This window comes from Acartia tonsa, chromosome 2 (assembly GCF_053477335.1).
Source record: "Acartia tonsa isolate MP-2025a chromosome 2, ASM5347733v1, whole genome shotgun sequence".
Taxonomy (NCBI): Eukaryota; Metazoa; Arthropoda; class Copepoda; order Calanoida; family Acartiidae; genus Acartia; species Acartia tonsa.
In genome coordinates, this window is record NC_137261.1 from 33,945,077 (window position 1) to 33,961,812 (window position 16,736).

Consider the following 16,736-nt stretch of genomic DNA (forward strand, 5'->3'; position numbering starts at 1 on the left):
GGTTATCAAAAAAAAAGAAATTTAGGCCTTAAAACACACACCTTTACGGAATTTACCAGAAAATTTCCTCCCTCTTTATGTTTATTATTGAAACCTTTGAAAGTTGTACTATGAAACACTGAAAAAAAACTACATTAGAAAAGGGTTCTTTAACTACAGGACTTGCTTTTTCTGTGCTGTGGCAATATTTACATGATTGAGATCTTCAGTGAATTTGTGGTACATAACACTGAGGACAGGGAAATGAACTTCTGGGTGTCTGAAGATTAAAGTTTTTTCAAAATAACCTAAAAATTGTTTTTTGACTATCAACAATACCTAATGTATAAAAGCTTGACTTCTAAATACTAATTTTATTCTACAGTATCTATGCAGCATAACCTAATTCTAAATACTTCATCTATAAAAGTAAGCTTTAATTTTGAATGATAATTTAATAAAAAAAAGAAAATATTTTTTTTCATATAAAAATGTTAAATATTAAAATTTATGTATATCAATGTATTTTAAACACCCCCCCCCCCCCCTCTGCTGATATTGTCTCTTGCTAAAAAAATCCCTTCCAGTTTACTTTTAACATCCAACTAAACTCAAGGTTGATCATATTATTTTGTTCTTTTTTTAGCAACATTTTCTGCCTTTATAGTTCTACAAATTTCTTTATTTTTACCTATCTTTTAATATGTAAATTAAATTAATATGATTTATGTCATTTAGACTGATGAGGGTGCAATGTCCACCGAAATATATTTCAATAAATAGTTGGGAAGTATCAAAGACTTTTTCACTCAGTGAATTTATCATAAAACAATCAAATTGCTTTGTATTCAGACACTATCAAAAAAATTAACTTATTTAGATCAAATATATATCTAAAGTTGCTGTTTGATTCAACAAGAAATGATAGATGCTATAGGTTGGGGCTTATTGCCATCAAACATACCAGCTTCAGGATCATTATCCCAAGTTTTGTGAAAGTATAGTAGAACACACTTAGAAGAATCTATATCCTAATCTATTGGGATTCATATTTTCACACAGTTTTTGTTATTAAGTGGAAAGCTTTACAGCAGTTTAATATAGAAGAGAACTTTAAAGATGAAAAAGTTACTTGTAATACATCAAAGGAATTTTTCAACCATATGATTTATAGAAAGCTAACTTTGTTGTAAGAAATGCAAAATTTATCTCTTTCATGTAAAAAATTTTATACATTCCTACCATTAACTTAGCCAAATTGTTCTTTTGCAGTTATTCTATTGACTGATCTAGAGATGTTGTCTCTAAATTTTCTCTATTCTTAATAAGTAAAGAATTCTATACCTTAATGTTTGAGATCAAAAAGAAAACAATTAAAACACAAAGACAAGTTAACTAAATTCAAGTCAAATCACAACTGTTGCATTGATTTCCATTAATAAGATTTTATTTATGTTACAAAAGTATCCTATTGAGCATTATTTACAGAAACACATCTTATATTCCTCTATTAAAAGTAGAATTGCCTAGTATATTCACTGAATTTGGTGTTTTCACCTAAAATCTTAAAAATGAAATATCTGCCAAGAAGGAGCAGCTAGTATTTAATTTTAGGATTTTACTTGTATCTTGGTTCTATTTTAACGCTGCATTGTCCGTTTTCATTGTAAATTTTTTTATCCTTTAAATGGTTAAGGCAGGGTGTGTCGACACAGGGTCCTCACCCAGTCGGTAGAATTACATATAGCTCGTACCCCCTCTATTGTTTTACTTTAATATCTCTACTGACATAGTAGATAACTACTATTTAGTAATAATATTAATTTAAATAATTGTTTAAAGGCGCCTGAAGATCTAATATCTATGATGAGAGCCAATGTGAAGACTTCAGATGGAATTTCTCTTTTCTTGTACATCCTGGAAGGTCTTCAGAACAAACCAGCTACAGAAAAGTAAGTGTTCTTAAAACTTTTGCTAGTTGTCAACTTGCTTGGTTTGTGTCTTCGTTAATTCAAAGCTTAATAAAAAACATTTTAAAATTGTCCTTAATTTTTGACGAAATTTGTAATAGTTAGGTACAATTCAAACAGTGTAGCAACTCTATAATCACTTTTAGAAGGCCCATTTAAAACATATCAATTTTTTAACACCGTAATGGACAGCTCTTATCGTTAATTAAGCATGTCAGAATTGTGCTATTGATTTTAAACTTTACATGTTGATCTCTGAAACAGTTAGGTGCAACTCAAAAAGTGTAGCAACTCTATATTCAATATTTGAACGTCCATAGGCCAGTTAAATCATGTTTAAACTGCTTTAAAAAAATTCTCATAACAGATAGCTCTTTGCGTTAATTTATGCTTGTTAGAATTGTCCTATCGATTTAAAACTTTACATGATAAATCCTATAACAGTTAGGTTCAACTCAGAAATCGTAGCAACATTATCAACATTACCAAAAAGTACATACGTCCATTTTACGCAGATATTTAACTGTTTTGACAAAAAAATGTATGATATAATTTTTCTATTTATCTGATTTTGGAACAATTTATATTCTGCTTATTTAGTTCTACATTCTACAAGTGTTAACGTTCGTTTTTTCTACCGTCTGATAGAGCTTCGCTTTATAGATGTTAGCATCATTGTTTTTGTAAATTTTAGGACAAGAATCTTATTGGTAAAATCTGTTTTGGAGGAAATAATGAAATCAACATGCCTGCAAGCTTCGGCAATTAAAACATTTGTTGAAGAAATTCAGGTAGGTTTTTGTTGTATTATAGTACATAAACATAGGAATGTTTTTGTTCTTCTTCATAATCACTCCATAAAGTTGGTCTGTCGATCTTTCTATGCTGCCCGAGAATAAATATTTTTTCGCAGCTGTTGGAAAAGATAAACTGCAATAATTGGCTATAGTCCCTTTCGTGGCAACCCCTCTTAAGGGGCGATTCGTCGTATTTTCACAGTAGCTTTTTACCTAATTCTAGCCCTAGCATGGGGCTCTAACCCTTCGGGGCAATCTTCTAACCTAAAATAACCTATAAAAAGGTACTGCTAAAAATACAACGAATCGCTCCTAAAGAGGCGTTGCCACGAAGAGACTATGATTTAGTCTGAAGACTAAGAGTCATATGATCACAGAGCATATACATTGTACATATTCTACAATCTACAATTTACTTGTCTGTCTATTAGGCTGTATTTAAGGTGAATAATCTGTTGAGGAAATATGATTGTTCTCAGCTGCTATCAAAGATAGATATTTCGAATTCCAACTTTTATATGTTTTTTCCTATCATAGGCTTTTTTTATGGTTGTTGTCATCCTTGTTTATCATAAATTAACCTTTAAACCTAAGTTTTTGATCTTATAGTAATTTATCTAGCAAGAATTATTATTTTAAGGTTATACATATATAAGTTTTATGCTCCACTTTTTATTTTTTTAGAATTGTGTACGATCCTTTAGTAGAACTAATTTATCAGATATTGTGGATTTTCTTCAAAGGTTATATTTTTCATTCAGTTTTATACCAAAGCACTAGAGGCTGTCTGAAACCATTCTGGGACTTATTTAAATCTTGCATAAAATGAAATATTTGATACATAGTAAATATACTCTAGATATATTCTGCACAAGATTTATTTTTTCCCCTGTTGCAAAAATATTTCATCCCCTTCCTCCCTCCCAGTTAAAATTTACTTTCCATCATTCTAAGGGATTTTTGTTTGTAGATGAGAGAACAAGTAGCTTATTGCTAGTATCAGCTGATTTTTTCAGTACACTTATTAACCCTTATTGGTCGGAAGGGGGGGGGGCGTTGAACACCCCCCCCCTTTCGGTTTTTTATATCTCATTTTCTGTGTGTGAAAGATAAAGCGCCCAAACTGTGTGACTTTTTGATAATATCTCCATCCTGGCAAGCATAGGATGCCAGCAAACCTGGCAGGGTCATCCAGGTAAAGATCAAAAATATTTTTTTGACTTAAACAAAGCATTTTATCTTACCAAAATAATAAAATATCCTCTAATAGTACATTCCTCTATGAAATACATGTGTTCAAGTTAATTTCAGGTTCCAGGTATGATCCTGCAGGTCCTGATCCTCCAGGTCTCCAGAAATCTTCAAAAAGCTCCGGTGGCCTTAGAGACTTAAAATTTTAAACTTAAGCTTTTCTTACATCCTATTTTAGTCTGTCCCGAAGGATCTCGCTAACCGCTGAACCGATATTATTCTCCTTTACAGTGAAGCTTCTTATAGGCCCTGGGAAGGTTTTAAACTATTTTTGGAGAGGGTGTCTTCATCCCCCTCCCCCCTAAAAAATATTTTTATAACTCTTTTGAAACTCAAATTTAAAATGGGATGAGGTCGACTTTCCCTCTCCTACCAGTGCCCCTAGAGGCTTCTAGGGGGCGTAGCCGCTAGTGTATACATAACGAATTAAAATTTCATAAAGATCCGCCGCCGTTTTCCCGCCGACCGCCGACTGCGGCCGCTGAAATTTATATTTTTATATTTCTAATATAAGATTTACATAAAGATAAACATTTTCTGTAAAAAATTGTTCTTCTAGCTTCAAAAATAAGAAAATCACAGTCGTTTGAAATTTTTAAGTAAAAAAGGACCTAAAAACAAATGTTGTTAAATAAAAGGGTGAAAGAAGAGAAAATTGACTTTGACTTACTTAACGTCAAAAATTCATTATCAAGCATGGGACTTGCACAAAAATATTTAGCCCTCTAGCTCTAAAAGAAACTGAGATAACAGGGGGGCGCCCCCCCCCCCCCCCCCCCCCCGACCGATTAAGGTGCGGCAAGGGGCCCGACTGTTAACGGATAAAAAGAATGTTACCCCAACAGATCTATAGTATAGATGTATATACAGACAACTACCTCCCTTCCTTTTTCAAAGACCTCTTTCGTCTGCTTTTAAATTATTTTCTGCTACTTGGCTGTGTGAATATAAGCTACACCAAGGTTGCACAAGGCGGTTGCAATGGGGAGATACAGTTATTTAACCTTTTCTCTCTCTAGTGTTTTACTCTAATGTTCCCCCCTACATATTTTTCACTTCTTCCCCCTCTCCAGAGCCAGAGATCTCTACAGCTAGAATATGCACCCATGGAGAAACCAGATTTTTAGCCATGAGATGCAATAGGCACGGGCTTAAAAAACTAGTTTTAACCTTATGATTGTACATTTTAATATTCGTAGAAAACTGGATATAATACGATGCTAGACATAGTTTTTTTTTCGTATGGATGAGAACCGGTTCTAATCCACCGGATATTAATTGGTTTCAAATGAAAACCAGAATTTTTTTACCCTATTCAGTAAACATATCCCTGTAACTGAATTTGAATGATAAATGTTTCAGAAATGTGGAGGACTTGCATCAGAAGGATGATGTAGAAATGGATTTGTACTGGATAAATATTTTTGCAACTTTACTGGAAGAAATCAAGGAACTAGATTTTATTACCCCCAAGGATCACCACATTGAAAGTAAGTGATTTTTACGCATCATTCTAATTTTTTTGTGTATTATGTTAATATTGATTTCTAGTCTAAGAGTACATTAATAGAAAATATTTTGGGCTATACTGGTAACTTTTTTCCAACCATAAAAAATCCTAATTAGAATAGGTTATAGGGAAAAAATTCATAGGGATTGAACTACTCCCACTATGTCAAAATTATTTTTTTCAAAAGACGAGACTTTTCGATTTTTCTCGAAAAAATTCTTAACCTTAAAAAGCCTTTATTGAACTTTGAAGTTGGCCCAAAAAAATTGAAAATAATGAAAAATTTAACTCAAAATCGGATTTAAATGTTTTTAATTTCCGTATTCCCCGCCGCATATAATAACCTTTTTGTTTTACTAATAAAAATTTTGTATTTAAGTTACTGGACAGGACTTCAGAAAGAAGATAATTTCTTCTTTGTGTGAGGTAATTTGAAGAAAGCAAATGCTCCATTGTGTTCAAAACTATTTTTTTTTTATAAGAATATAAATCATTTAAATTGACAAATGGGGTGTTTTTTTTATGCAAGGCTATAAAAATACACATTTAAACTCCTTTTCTAATGCTTTCTAGTCATATTTGTATTGCATTTCAAACATGAAAGTCTTGGTTTCTATATCTGAAAGGAATAATTGTGTTTTAATGTTCAGACTCGATGGGGACCAAGATTAGGTATTGCAATGGCCCAAATGTTTCAGGTATAATATACATTTATTCTATGAAATAGAGGGGGTTAAATTCCAATTTACACGTATAATTAATATGTTTTTTTTAAAAGAAAACCACGGTTGCTAAGACACGAATTAATATTTCTCATTTTATCATTTGAAAGCAAAATTTTTTGTTCGAATAAGAAAAGTCAAAAACATTTTTTTTAGTAGTAAATACACTTGATAGCTTGTTGTACTGCTTACATATAATTATCTCATTACATGCACATAATTTGAACAATGATGGTAACCCCCCCTCCCTCTTTCCTCCTCTTACTTCAACTCTTTATAGGTGGTGTGGGGGGGGGGGGGGAGTGTCGAGGCCGATTTAAAAATGTTTCTTCAGATATGTCAATGACATCCAAAAAGATGCATATTTTGTTTTATAAGTTGACCACTAACTCATCAAACTAATTTTTTTTTAATTTTCCCGAGTCCACCGTAAGGCCTGCATCGCCTGAACCTGGAGACCAATAAAAAAATTTTTATATACGTGAAATATAACCTATAGTCTGTCTTTAATACCTAGCCTAATATACCCGGAGAAAGAAAAAGTGGCAAAACTCTGTAGCAGACGGCTCACCTTGGCTTTTGTGATCTTGTTAATTTTATCCTTTACTGTGGGCTGATCATTTTATTTTTATAAGCTTTTTATGTTTGTAGGAAATATGAGAGCAGTTTTATACACGCGGTAATCCGGTTACAAATAACCTACAATAAAAAAGATAATATTAGTTGTAGGTTATGTACATTTTACTTGAGGGTGACCAAATTGCACTTATAAAAGAAAGATAAAATAATAAAAAGAAATTAAACTTAAATACAATGGTAAAAGCAAGTGTTTAATTTAATTATATGATTTGAGATGATTCACTTTATTTTGATCAACAAAGAATTCACTATTGTCTGTTGCAATTGTCTACTTAGGAATATGAGCAAAAATTTACTTACATGGCTCTATCAGATTGAAGTTTGATTCCAGGTTTGAATAGTACAGCTCAATATCCCCAAGTGGCGTTGTTTGGGTTGGTGAAGGTTCCTTCTTAATCAGGGTTGGCTTAAAAAAAAAAACACTTGGTTTAAACCAAAAAAAAACAAGTTTAAGAAAACCAAAAAAAAAACAAGTTGGGATGGTTTTAAAAATTATTTATACAAAGGCCTATCTTTCCAGTTATATCTTTTTATAATGTAAATAATACAGTTAATAAGTGTCAAAAACCTAAATACCTGATATAAAATTATTTTAATAGTTTAAATCTTGTACTTTACAATTACATCTAATAGCATACAACAGTAGACACAGTGAAATAGAGACATACAGATATATAAAATATACAGATAATTAACTTTATACTAAATTAGAATACTATAGTTTGGATATTATTTAAAAAAACAAAAAACCGGTTTAAACCAAAAAACCGGTTAAACCAAAAAAAAAAATTGTTGTTCTTTTTTTACAAAAACCTGTTTTTTTTACCATCTCTGTTGTTAATGATCCTTTTTTGGTAATCTTGTTCTTGTTCTCATTAGGTTTCAATTTAGCTGATCTTGTTGTATCTCCTACAAAGAAAACAATTGTAAGAGTCATTCAAGTTAAACTTCTTTATTGTAGGTAGATTCTAAATATCATTGTTGAATATTTAATTTAATCTTTGAAACAAATATAGGCCTTAGTAATAAAAAAGAGTTTAATATTCTATACCTTTTTTATAGTGTGTTAAGCTGCCCCTTTACAGGCAGGGGACACTTTATCTTGTTGTCCGCTTAAACAGAGCTTGTTTTCCGTTGTTAGGCTTAAATGTCAGCTTGGGTCTTACTGGATTTAGGGGTCTTTCCGGCTTTAGGGGTCTTTTAGTCCATACAGGATTTCAGCTACTGATTAAACAACCACCTAAATAGAAATAGCATTATATAAAGCTACATCTAGTGGTTGGGTTTATGATTTAAGGTTAAGTAAATTTAAGCTCAATATTCCAATGGTTTCACTTAAATGTAGGTTTGACTTAGGAATAACATTTGATAAACTTCATATGATATGGTATTTAATGTAGGTTTGACTAAAATAAAGCATTCGACATTATATATCATGTTCATATTTGCTATAGTGTGCATTTACTTGGTTTTTGTAGGTTTGACTTTAGCATAGCATTTGATACTCGTTTCCATGAACTGTATTTTGACTTTAGTGTAGCATTTGATACGCGTTTCGATTACACTGTAATTTTAATTTAGTATAGCATGAGATACTCGTTTCGATAACTAAATTTACCTTAAGATGATTACAAAATTAATCATATAAATTTATTTACCAATTATGGCCACCCATATAATTAAATATTACTTATAGATAGATTCACTTACTTTACTTTCTGAAAATAAAAAGAATTTAATTTGCTTTGCTTTTTTCTTTTGATTTTAAGTGCATTTTTATCAATATATCCTATTTACAATTACATAAAAAGTTCATTTGCCAAACTCTTATTTTACGAGCCTTTATCAAGACAATTTTTCATAGAGGATCTAATAAAGAGAAGTTATAGATTTAAAAAATAAAATGTATATATTTGACATTCTGTAGACTGTATTTTGGGATGTTTCTGTCTTACACTTTCACAAGTTCTCCTCTTATATCTTTCTCCATGTTAATCAGTCTCTCAACTAGCTTCGCCCCTTATCTTGAATCTTCGCCCATTTTAATCATGCCTTATCTTAAAATTGTTACTTCATGGTTTCAGTGATGAGCTCTCAACTGTGCCAAGGTCTTCTAAAGAGTCACAATAAATATTTGTCCATTACAAACTCCCCCCCCTCTCTCCCCTAGGCCTCCCACCCCTGAGATGTCAAGTAATCTAGTTTTTAGTATTTCAAATTCGTTTTTCATTATTTTAAATTTTACTATTAAGGATGCAAAGCTAACAAGTTCTGAATTAGAAGAGGTTTTCAACAAACTGTTAACTGTTTTGAATAGGTAATTCTTATTATATTTTGTTTTATTTGTAACTCAATTATAAGGCCGATTGATTCCTCCCTACACTTTTTAACCTCAGAGGAGTAGCCTTAATGAGTAGAAAGCTTTCTGAGAAATTCTTTTAAAAATTATTTCCAGAAACATATAAGACGTCTCATTGTAAATAAGAAATTGTATGAATAGCGAGATGCACACAGGCAGAGAGACATTATGTTACTTAATAAGGGGGGGGGGGGGGGGTTTAATGCAACCATCTCGTAATCAGTGAGCAAATGGCACTTAGAATTCGAATTTCCATCTGAAATTTTGCATGAGTAATCCTTGGTAGGTCTATTTCCCTAAATCGAACAAAAAGTTGGAAAAGTAACGGCTAACGGCTGGCGGCTTAGCCGTTTTGGCATTTTTTGGATATCTATGTTGCAAATTAGTCACAAAACCTATCTCCACATAATACTCTTTTCCACTTCAAAAAGCTATCAAACGGTTCTAGACGGTAGCTGTTGGTACTAGAAGTTTTAAAAATGGTTATTGCTATCATTTAACATAAAATAAACCAAAAATATGTTTTAAAAAGTTGATTCCTACGTAATTGATGATGAATTTACCCTGAAAATAGGCAAAAAACGGCTAAACGGCTGAGCCGCCAGCCGTTACTTTTCCAACTTTTTGTTCGATTTAGGGAAAAGATACCTACCAAGGATTACTCATGCAAAAGTTCAGATCGAAATTCAAATTCTAAATGCCATTTGCTCACTGATTACGAGATGGTTGCATTAACCCCCCCCCCCCTTAAATTTATATTAACTACTTGCCTCATTGCTTTATTTTTTATTAAATATTTTCAATTTAGGAGTGCCGTAAATGACTTAGCCCCATTATTTCACCAACTGTTGAAGCTAATCAGTAATGATTCAACCTGCTCGGCTAAACTTATCAACTGTATCACACAATATTTCATCTCAAAGCTTGACTTCGCCGACAGACAAGGAGATGGTATGGAGTCTTCTGACCTGATACAGTCTGATCATAGTTCAGAAGAAGTTCAGCAAACGGAAGCTATCATTGTTTATTATATTGCTCAGGTTGAAAATTCATCCTAATTTTCCATTTTGAAATCCCATATATTGAAAAACGTAAAGCGAGTTCTGTAATGCAGGGGCTGCTATTCAGTCAATTAATTCCATTTGAAATTGCCGAAAATTAAATATTTTTTTGGAGTAAAGTTGGAGTAAAACTTGTTTTTTGGGGTAAATGAAAGGGAAGTGGATAAGAAGGGGGAGAGAAAAAGGGAAGATAGGGGAAATTTTCACTTGTTTGTCAGAATCACATTCCCTTTTTCCTACTGCAATGCTTTGTTTGCCAAATCTGCTATCAATGAGACAATTAAAGTTAGTTACATTTATCTCATATGTACAATACAGTTTTTTGTGTAGCTGTATGGCTGACTATGCATCTGTTTTGCTTTCAAGCATTTTTATCTTTTACATAAAAAAAACTTAATTACTAAAATAATAATTTTGTAGGCTGCTAAGATTGGATACCCCATCTCGAAAGAAATTCTGAAAATAGCCAGGGCTTCTGTTAGCTACCCTCCGACTGTTCTTAATCCTTTCGGACTTCTTATCTGTCTGGCTCTGACATCTGTTAATCAACAAAGTGCCAGTATCATTGAAAGTCTGAAAGCTATTATATCAAAGGTAAAAATACTGTGTAATATACAGAAAATCTATCAAAAAACTTCGGTTAATTTATACTTTATTTTAATTGTTTAATATTTAGGCATTTAGCATTTGCGAGAGTAGGGATTCTTGTGCTTGGTTTAGGGAAAATACTCCACAAATACCAAACATTACAGGTAATAGAAGTTTTATTTTGCTGTTAACTACAAGTTATAGAGTAGCTAAATACCGATCCGATTTTTTGCAAAGAAAGGAAACTGATTTTCTTGAGTTATACAATAAACATAGCGTATTTGCTCATTGGTGAGCTTAATCATCACCAAAAAAAATTCAGAGCTGAGCTGGATCTTTAAATCATTTTAGTGGTGAGCTGGATCGGGGTGCGCCAGAGGTGGTCCAGATTGGCGCACCTTATATCAATCTTTAAATCAAAATGGCATAGGCGATCCGGCCCACCTAGTGGCGCACCTCTTGTTCTGACCTGCATAGTATATCAGCTTGACTGCCCACAGGTAGAATTTTAAAGTTTGTTTCTAGCCATTCTGTGTTGACTTCTGCAAATATTTGAACTTTTACACACAGTTTCTTATTCTTATTCAATAGTTTCTTACATCAATGGTGCGGTAAACCTAAAAAGAATAGACCATTAGACTAATCCAGATATCCTTTACAATTAGTATATTCATTTGATTTAAAAATTTAAAATGTTTAAAATTGATAAAAACAAAACTTTTGGAATGATTTTGAATTGAATATTTTTTAGTGACAGAAAATTAAACTTCATTTGCTTTTGTAAAAGAAATTGATTGAATTTGAATTATAAAGGAAAGAAATTAAACTAAAATTTGTTTACAATAATAATTAAACTTACATAGTCTTTCTCAAGCATCTTTTACTTCAACATTTCTTGGCTGTCAACATCAATAACTTCATCACTCATAGCTTCTTCATCATTACTTTCATCATTATCTTGCTTATCATCATCAACTTTATTATCATCTTGATCAGATCATCAGCAATCAACTCTTGTTTAATCCTCTAGTACTCCTTTGTCAATTGGTGCTCCTTGTCAGCTTGGGATTGTCAGCAGCTGCAGCTCTAAAATAGAAATACTTGAGGAGCTGGAAGAAGATGATAATGAATCAACAGTTATTTAAAGACTTGACTTAAGATTCTTTTGTCCAACACTATTAAAGATGACTTAAAAGACTTAATTGATGATATTGCTAGTTTCAAGGCTTATTAAATTTGACTCTTAAATGTATGTACCTTTTTCAAGTGGCAGTTTTGCTTGTAGGCCACTTCTTGCAGGGTTCCCTCTCTACTGGGCTGGCTCCACTCCAAGCCACTCCTAAAGATCATCAGATTAGGATTAAATGGATACATAATCATCAGACAATTTAAACTATTCAGTGCCAGATTCAATTTTAAGGAGATCAATTTTGCTTGCATGAATTTGATTGCTTTAAACATCAGACAGCATTAAATTAAACTTTACACACCTGCAAGCTTCCCAACTCAAGCTCAACCCTTGTTTGGTAGGGTGTTGGGGATTTGAGTGCCAGACATTTATCCACAGTTGACCAACTCTAGTATTGCTAGATCCTCCTCTCTGAACTCTTCCAGATCATCTCTGTCACCATCAGCAGCAATAGTCCTTAACAAGACAAGATCAGGATCAACATCAACAATGCCTCAGCTCCACCTCTCTTGGTTACTGAGCAAATTGTAAAAAAGAGTCAAAATTCTACCTTTTTAAATCTTTGGTTTCTTTCAGATTGTTTCAGACATTCATTTTAAATTAAACACTTAGGATATCTGGAAATAAAATTAACAAGGGGGGGGGAAGTTCTGACACATTTGCATAAACCTGGTGTATAGGCTTTATCTTTGGACTGAGAGGATAGGTTATTAGGGATAAAATCATTCTTATATGATGAATTTCCCCCAGATTTAAGATTTTTTGGATAGGCCTCCAGGTTCCGGAGCTCCAGGCCTCCAGGTGGTCTCTGTACAGGTAAAAATGAAAAAAAAAAATTTTTTTTTAAGAGTTAGATGTCAGCTTATGAGACAAAATATGTATGTTTTTTCTTCAAATATGTGAATAACAATAAAAAATAAGCATATTTTGTTTTATAAGTTAACCTCTAAGTATTCAAAAAAAAAATCTTATTTTTAATTTTTACCTGTACAGAGACCACCTGGAGGCCTGGAGCTCCGGAACCTGGAGGCCTATCCAAAAAATCTTAAATCTGGGGGAAATTCATCATATAAGAATGATTTTATCCCCAATAACCTATCTTCTCAGTCCAAAGATAAAGCCTATACACCAGGTTTACGCAAATGTGTCAGAACTTCCCCCCCCCTTAATAAGGTCTATTCATCAATAATCTTTCCTGCCTATAACTGCTTATTTTAAGTTAAATTAAAGGGAATTAAATGCAGCAAAAGCAAAATCAAGAAAAGAATCATTTAGACTTTTACATTTACATAAGAATCATTAATTTTGGCATCCTATTTACATAAATCCTTACTCAAGCTAAACAAGTTTAAATAATAAATTGATAACTAAATCTTCTTGATCTTTGGTGGAAATAATTATCTGGAGGATCCTCTTGACAATGGGGACTCTATTGCCAATGATGATCTAGAAAATTCAGAAGATTAGGGTGAAATTCTATTTTGCTACTCTAGATGTATGTACTTTCTGTACATCTCTGGCGCACCAGCTACACTTGTTTAGTGTAGCCACCACGCTGGATCAGGGTGAGCCGTATTTCATTAATTAATATTTTTTTCAATTAGGGTTTTAATATTTTATTGCAAAACTACTGTGAAAATATTTTCATAATTATTTTTAAAATAAATTATACCTACCTATATTGTTTTATTATAAAACAATATATAACTTTATAACTTTAGCCGTGTCAGTACGATATTTTATATAAGTTTTAAAGTTGTACCGGCGCGGATATTTTATTGAATGTCCCCAGTGATCTGGCAACACGGTGCCAAAAATATTTTAACGATCATTATTTTTTAGCAGTGGCTGTGGTGCACCTTCGGCCTACCTCTGGACCTCTGGTGCACCCTGATCCGGCTCACCACTAAAATGATTTAAAGATCCAGCTCAGCTTTCTTTCAATAGTGTATCACAAAAATGGGATCATATGAAGGAAATGAAGTCATTCCTAAAAAGGACAGAAATTCCCTTCCAAAAAGGACAGAAATCATCTTCCTTTTTCTCAGATATCTCAAATATGGACAAAAATCACTCTCCTTTTTCTCACATATCTGAAAAAGAGGATAGAAATCACCTTCCTAAATCTCACTTTATCTTCCTAATTCTAAGAAAATTAACCCAATACCTCTAAGTTCTTCCTTATTCTCAGATAGCCTACCTTATTCTAAGAAATTCTTCCTTATTCTAATAAGATCTACCTTATTCTAAGAAATACTTCCTAATTCTATGACAATCTACCTTATTCTAAGACATTCTTCCTTATTCTAAGAAATTCTTCCTAATTCTATACAAATCTACCTTATTATAAGACATTCTTCCTTATTCTAAGAAAATCTACCTTATTCTAAGACATTCTTCCTTATTCTAAGAAATTCTTAGTTATTCTAATAAGATCTACCTTATTCTAAGAAATACTTCCTAATTCTATGAAAATCTACCATATTATAAGACATTCTTCCTTTTTCTAAGAAAATCTACCTTATTCTAAGACATTCTTCCTAATTCTATGAAAATCTATCTTATTCTAAGACATTCTTCCTTATTCTAAGACATTCTTCCTTATTCTAAGAAAATCTACCTTGTTCTAAGACATTCTTCCTTATTCTAAGAAAATCTACCTTATTCTAAGACATTCTTCCTTATTCTAAGAAAATCTCTTCCTAAATCTCACTTAATCTTCCTAATTATAAGAAAATTAACCCAATACCTTCTAGTTCTTCCTTATTCTCAGATAGCCTACCTTATTCTAAGAAATTCTTCCTTATTCTAATAAGATCTACCTTATTCTAAGAAATACTTCCTAATTCTATGAAAATCTACCTTATTATAAGACATTCTTCCTTATTCTAAGAAAATCTACCTTATTCCCTCAAAGTCTTCCTTCTCATCACATATCCTTCCTTTGTCTCAGATAATTTAGCTATTTCTTGCTAATTAGACCAACCATTCCTGGGATCTTAAGCTTCAGACAGAAAAACCTTACTATTTTCTTCATATTCTACCAGGAGATGAGAAAAGTGCTGTGTTGCAATAATTTTATGTAGATCAGATTTTTTCTTCCAAATAAAAAAGCTAGCTTTTTTTAAGAGTGAAAAATAAGAATGTTTTTAATTTAATGACAAACTAGCCCCTAGAGACCTCTTTAATTTTGGTGGGTTTCTAATTTTTTTTTTTTTTTTGGGGGGGGGAGATTTTTCCTAGGGGAGATATCTCTTTAGAATGTGTTAGTACTCTCCCCCAAAATAGCTATAAACCTTCCTTTGTCTTATAAGAAGCTAAACAGTAATGAAGAACCATACTGCTTCTATATATAATATTAAAAAAATATTCTTATAAAAAAGGTAGCTTTTAGAAATTAGAAAAAAAAACGTCCGTCAGCTTGGCTAGCCTGGACAAGAATTTGACACAGCACGGCCGCCTACATGGTAAGGGAGGGCGTGTATTTTTCATGAACGAACACAAACCGACAGACATACATTTAAAATAAGACCATAGACTATGTATATTTAGAATTTTAAGAATTTTAATGGATAATTAATTATATTGTTAGTGTTTTATTTCAAACTAGCGGCTACGCTCCTAGAGACACTTTTAGGGGCTCTTTAGGTGGTGGGAATTGAATTTAATATCTCCATTTTCTATAGTAGTTTAAAATGAAAAAGTGAAAAAAATTAAGGGAAGGGGGTTAATTTTTTTTGTTTTGGTGGGGGGGGGGGATCATACTCATCCCCACATTTTTCATTTCTGTTTTTTTTTATTTTAAATTAAAATTTTTTGTAAAGGAGTAATATTTTTCAAGGTGGGTGGTGGTACCCTTCTCAAAATAGCTATAAACCTTCTCAGGATCTATGAGAAGCTACAGTGTAAAAGTTAACCATATCGGTTCAGCGGTATCTAATTATTTTAAAAAAACTTTTATATTACATATTCTATATTTATAAATTGTCTTTGATATGTTGTCCTTGTCCCATGCCGAAACAGAGAAATCAACCTATAATCAGGAATTAAGAGGGATAGGACAATGGATGATAAATCAATTTACTTAATTAATTAAATAAAAAGTCTCTAAAGTTGTTGAGCCCATAAATAAGAAATTGTTAAAATAAAACTTAGTGTACTGTGGAATAATCCAGGGAGGGAGTGAATATTGAGCTGTTTATTACACTGCACTGGTCCCCAAAGTTTTATAATAACGTTTTCTTATTCAGTGACTTAAAACTTTTATTAAATTTTATTGGTTTGTACTGTCCATTATCGATTCAATTCAACCACTAATTATAACTTACAAAAGGGATAATTTTATGTTTAATCAGTGAGGATTTACATCAACTTATCAGCAATTGTATTATTCCTTGGATCCCTGTTAATAGTAAACGATTTAACCACCAATTATAACTTACAGAAGGGATAATTTTATGTTTAATCATTGAGGATTTACATCAACTTATCGGCAATTGTCTTATCCCTTTAGATCCCTGTTAATAGTATATTTGCGGAATGAATAATAGAACATATGGGTTAGTGAGGGGATGAGTGATGACCAACATCAGAGCTAAAGAATTGTTGATTTTCGGATATTTTTATAATTATAAATATATGTTCAAAAGATATAAAGGATTATGAATTTTC

At 32.1% G+C, this 16,736-nt stretch overlaps 1 protein-coding gene and 1 long non-coding RNA gene across 12 annotated transcripts in view; one reads left to right on the top strand and one right to left on the bottom strand.

The window, feature by feature from the left end:
- The window catches only part of FANCI (Fanconi anemia complementation group I), a 66,338-nt gene that overhangs the window by 10,062 nt on the left and 39,540 nt on the right, over window positions 1-16,736 (top strand). For all 11 annotated transcript variants that reach the window (XM_080151658.1, XM_080151661.1, XM_080151660.1 and 8 more), the window contains exons 3-12: window positions 1,822-1,931; window positions 2,644-2,740; window positions 3,431-3,489; window positions 5,360-5,487; window positions 5,887-5,933; window positions 6,158-6,205; window positions 9,121-9,185; window positions 10,036-10,267; window positions 10,709-10,882; window positions 10,965-11,040. In XM_080151658.1, the coding sequence (XP_080007784.1) occupies window positions 1,822-1,931; window positions 2,644-2,740; window positions 3,431-3,489; window positions 5,360-5,487; window positions 5,887-5,933; window positions 6,158-6,205; window positions 9,121-9,185; window positions 10,036-10,267; window positions 10,709-10,882; window positions 10,965-11,040 (1,036 nt within the window). The remainder of the gene's footprint in view (window positions 1-1,821; window positions 1,932-2,643; window positions 2,741-3,430; window positions 3,490-5,359; window positions 5,488-5,886; window positions 5,934-6,157; window positions 6,206-9,120; window positions 9,186-10,035; window positions 10,268-10,708; window positions 10,883-10,964; window positions 11,041-16,736) is intronic.
- LOC145312443 (uncharacterized) lies at window positions 11,052-12,508 on the bottom strand. Its single transcript, XR_013877040.1, has 4 exons — window positions 12,367-12,508; window positions 12,134-12,215; window positions 11,736-11,962; window positions 11,052-11,493 (listed from the first exon to the last, which is right to left on the bottom strand). It is a non-coding gene; the product is annotated as an uncharacterized LOC145312443 (long non-coding RNA).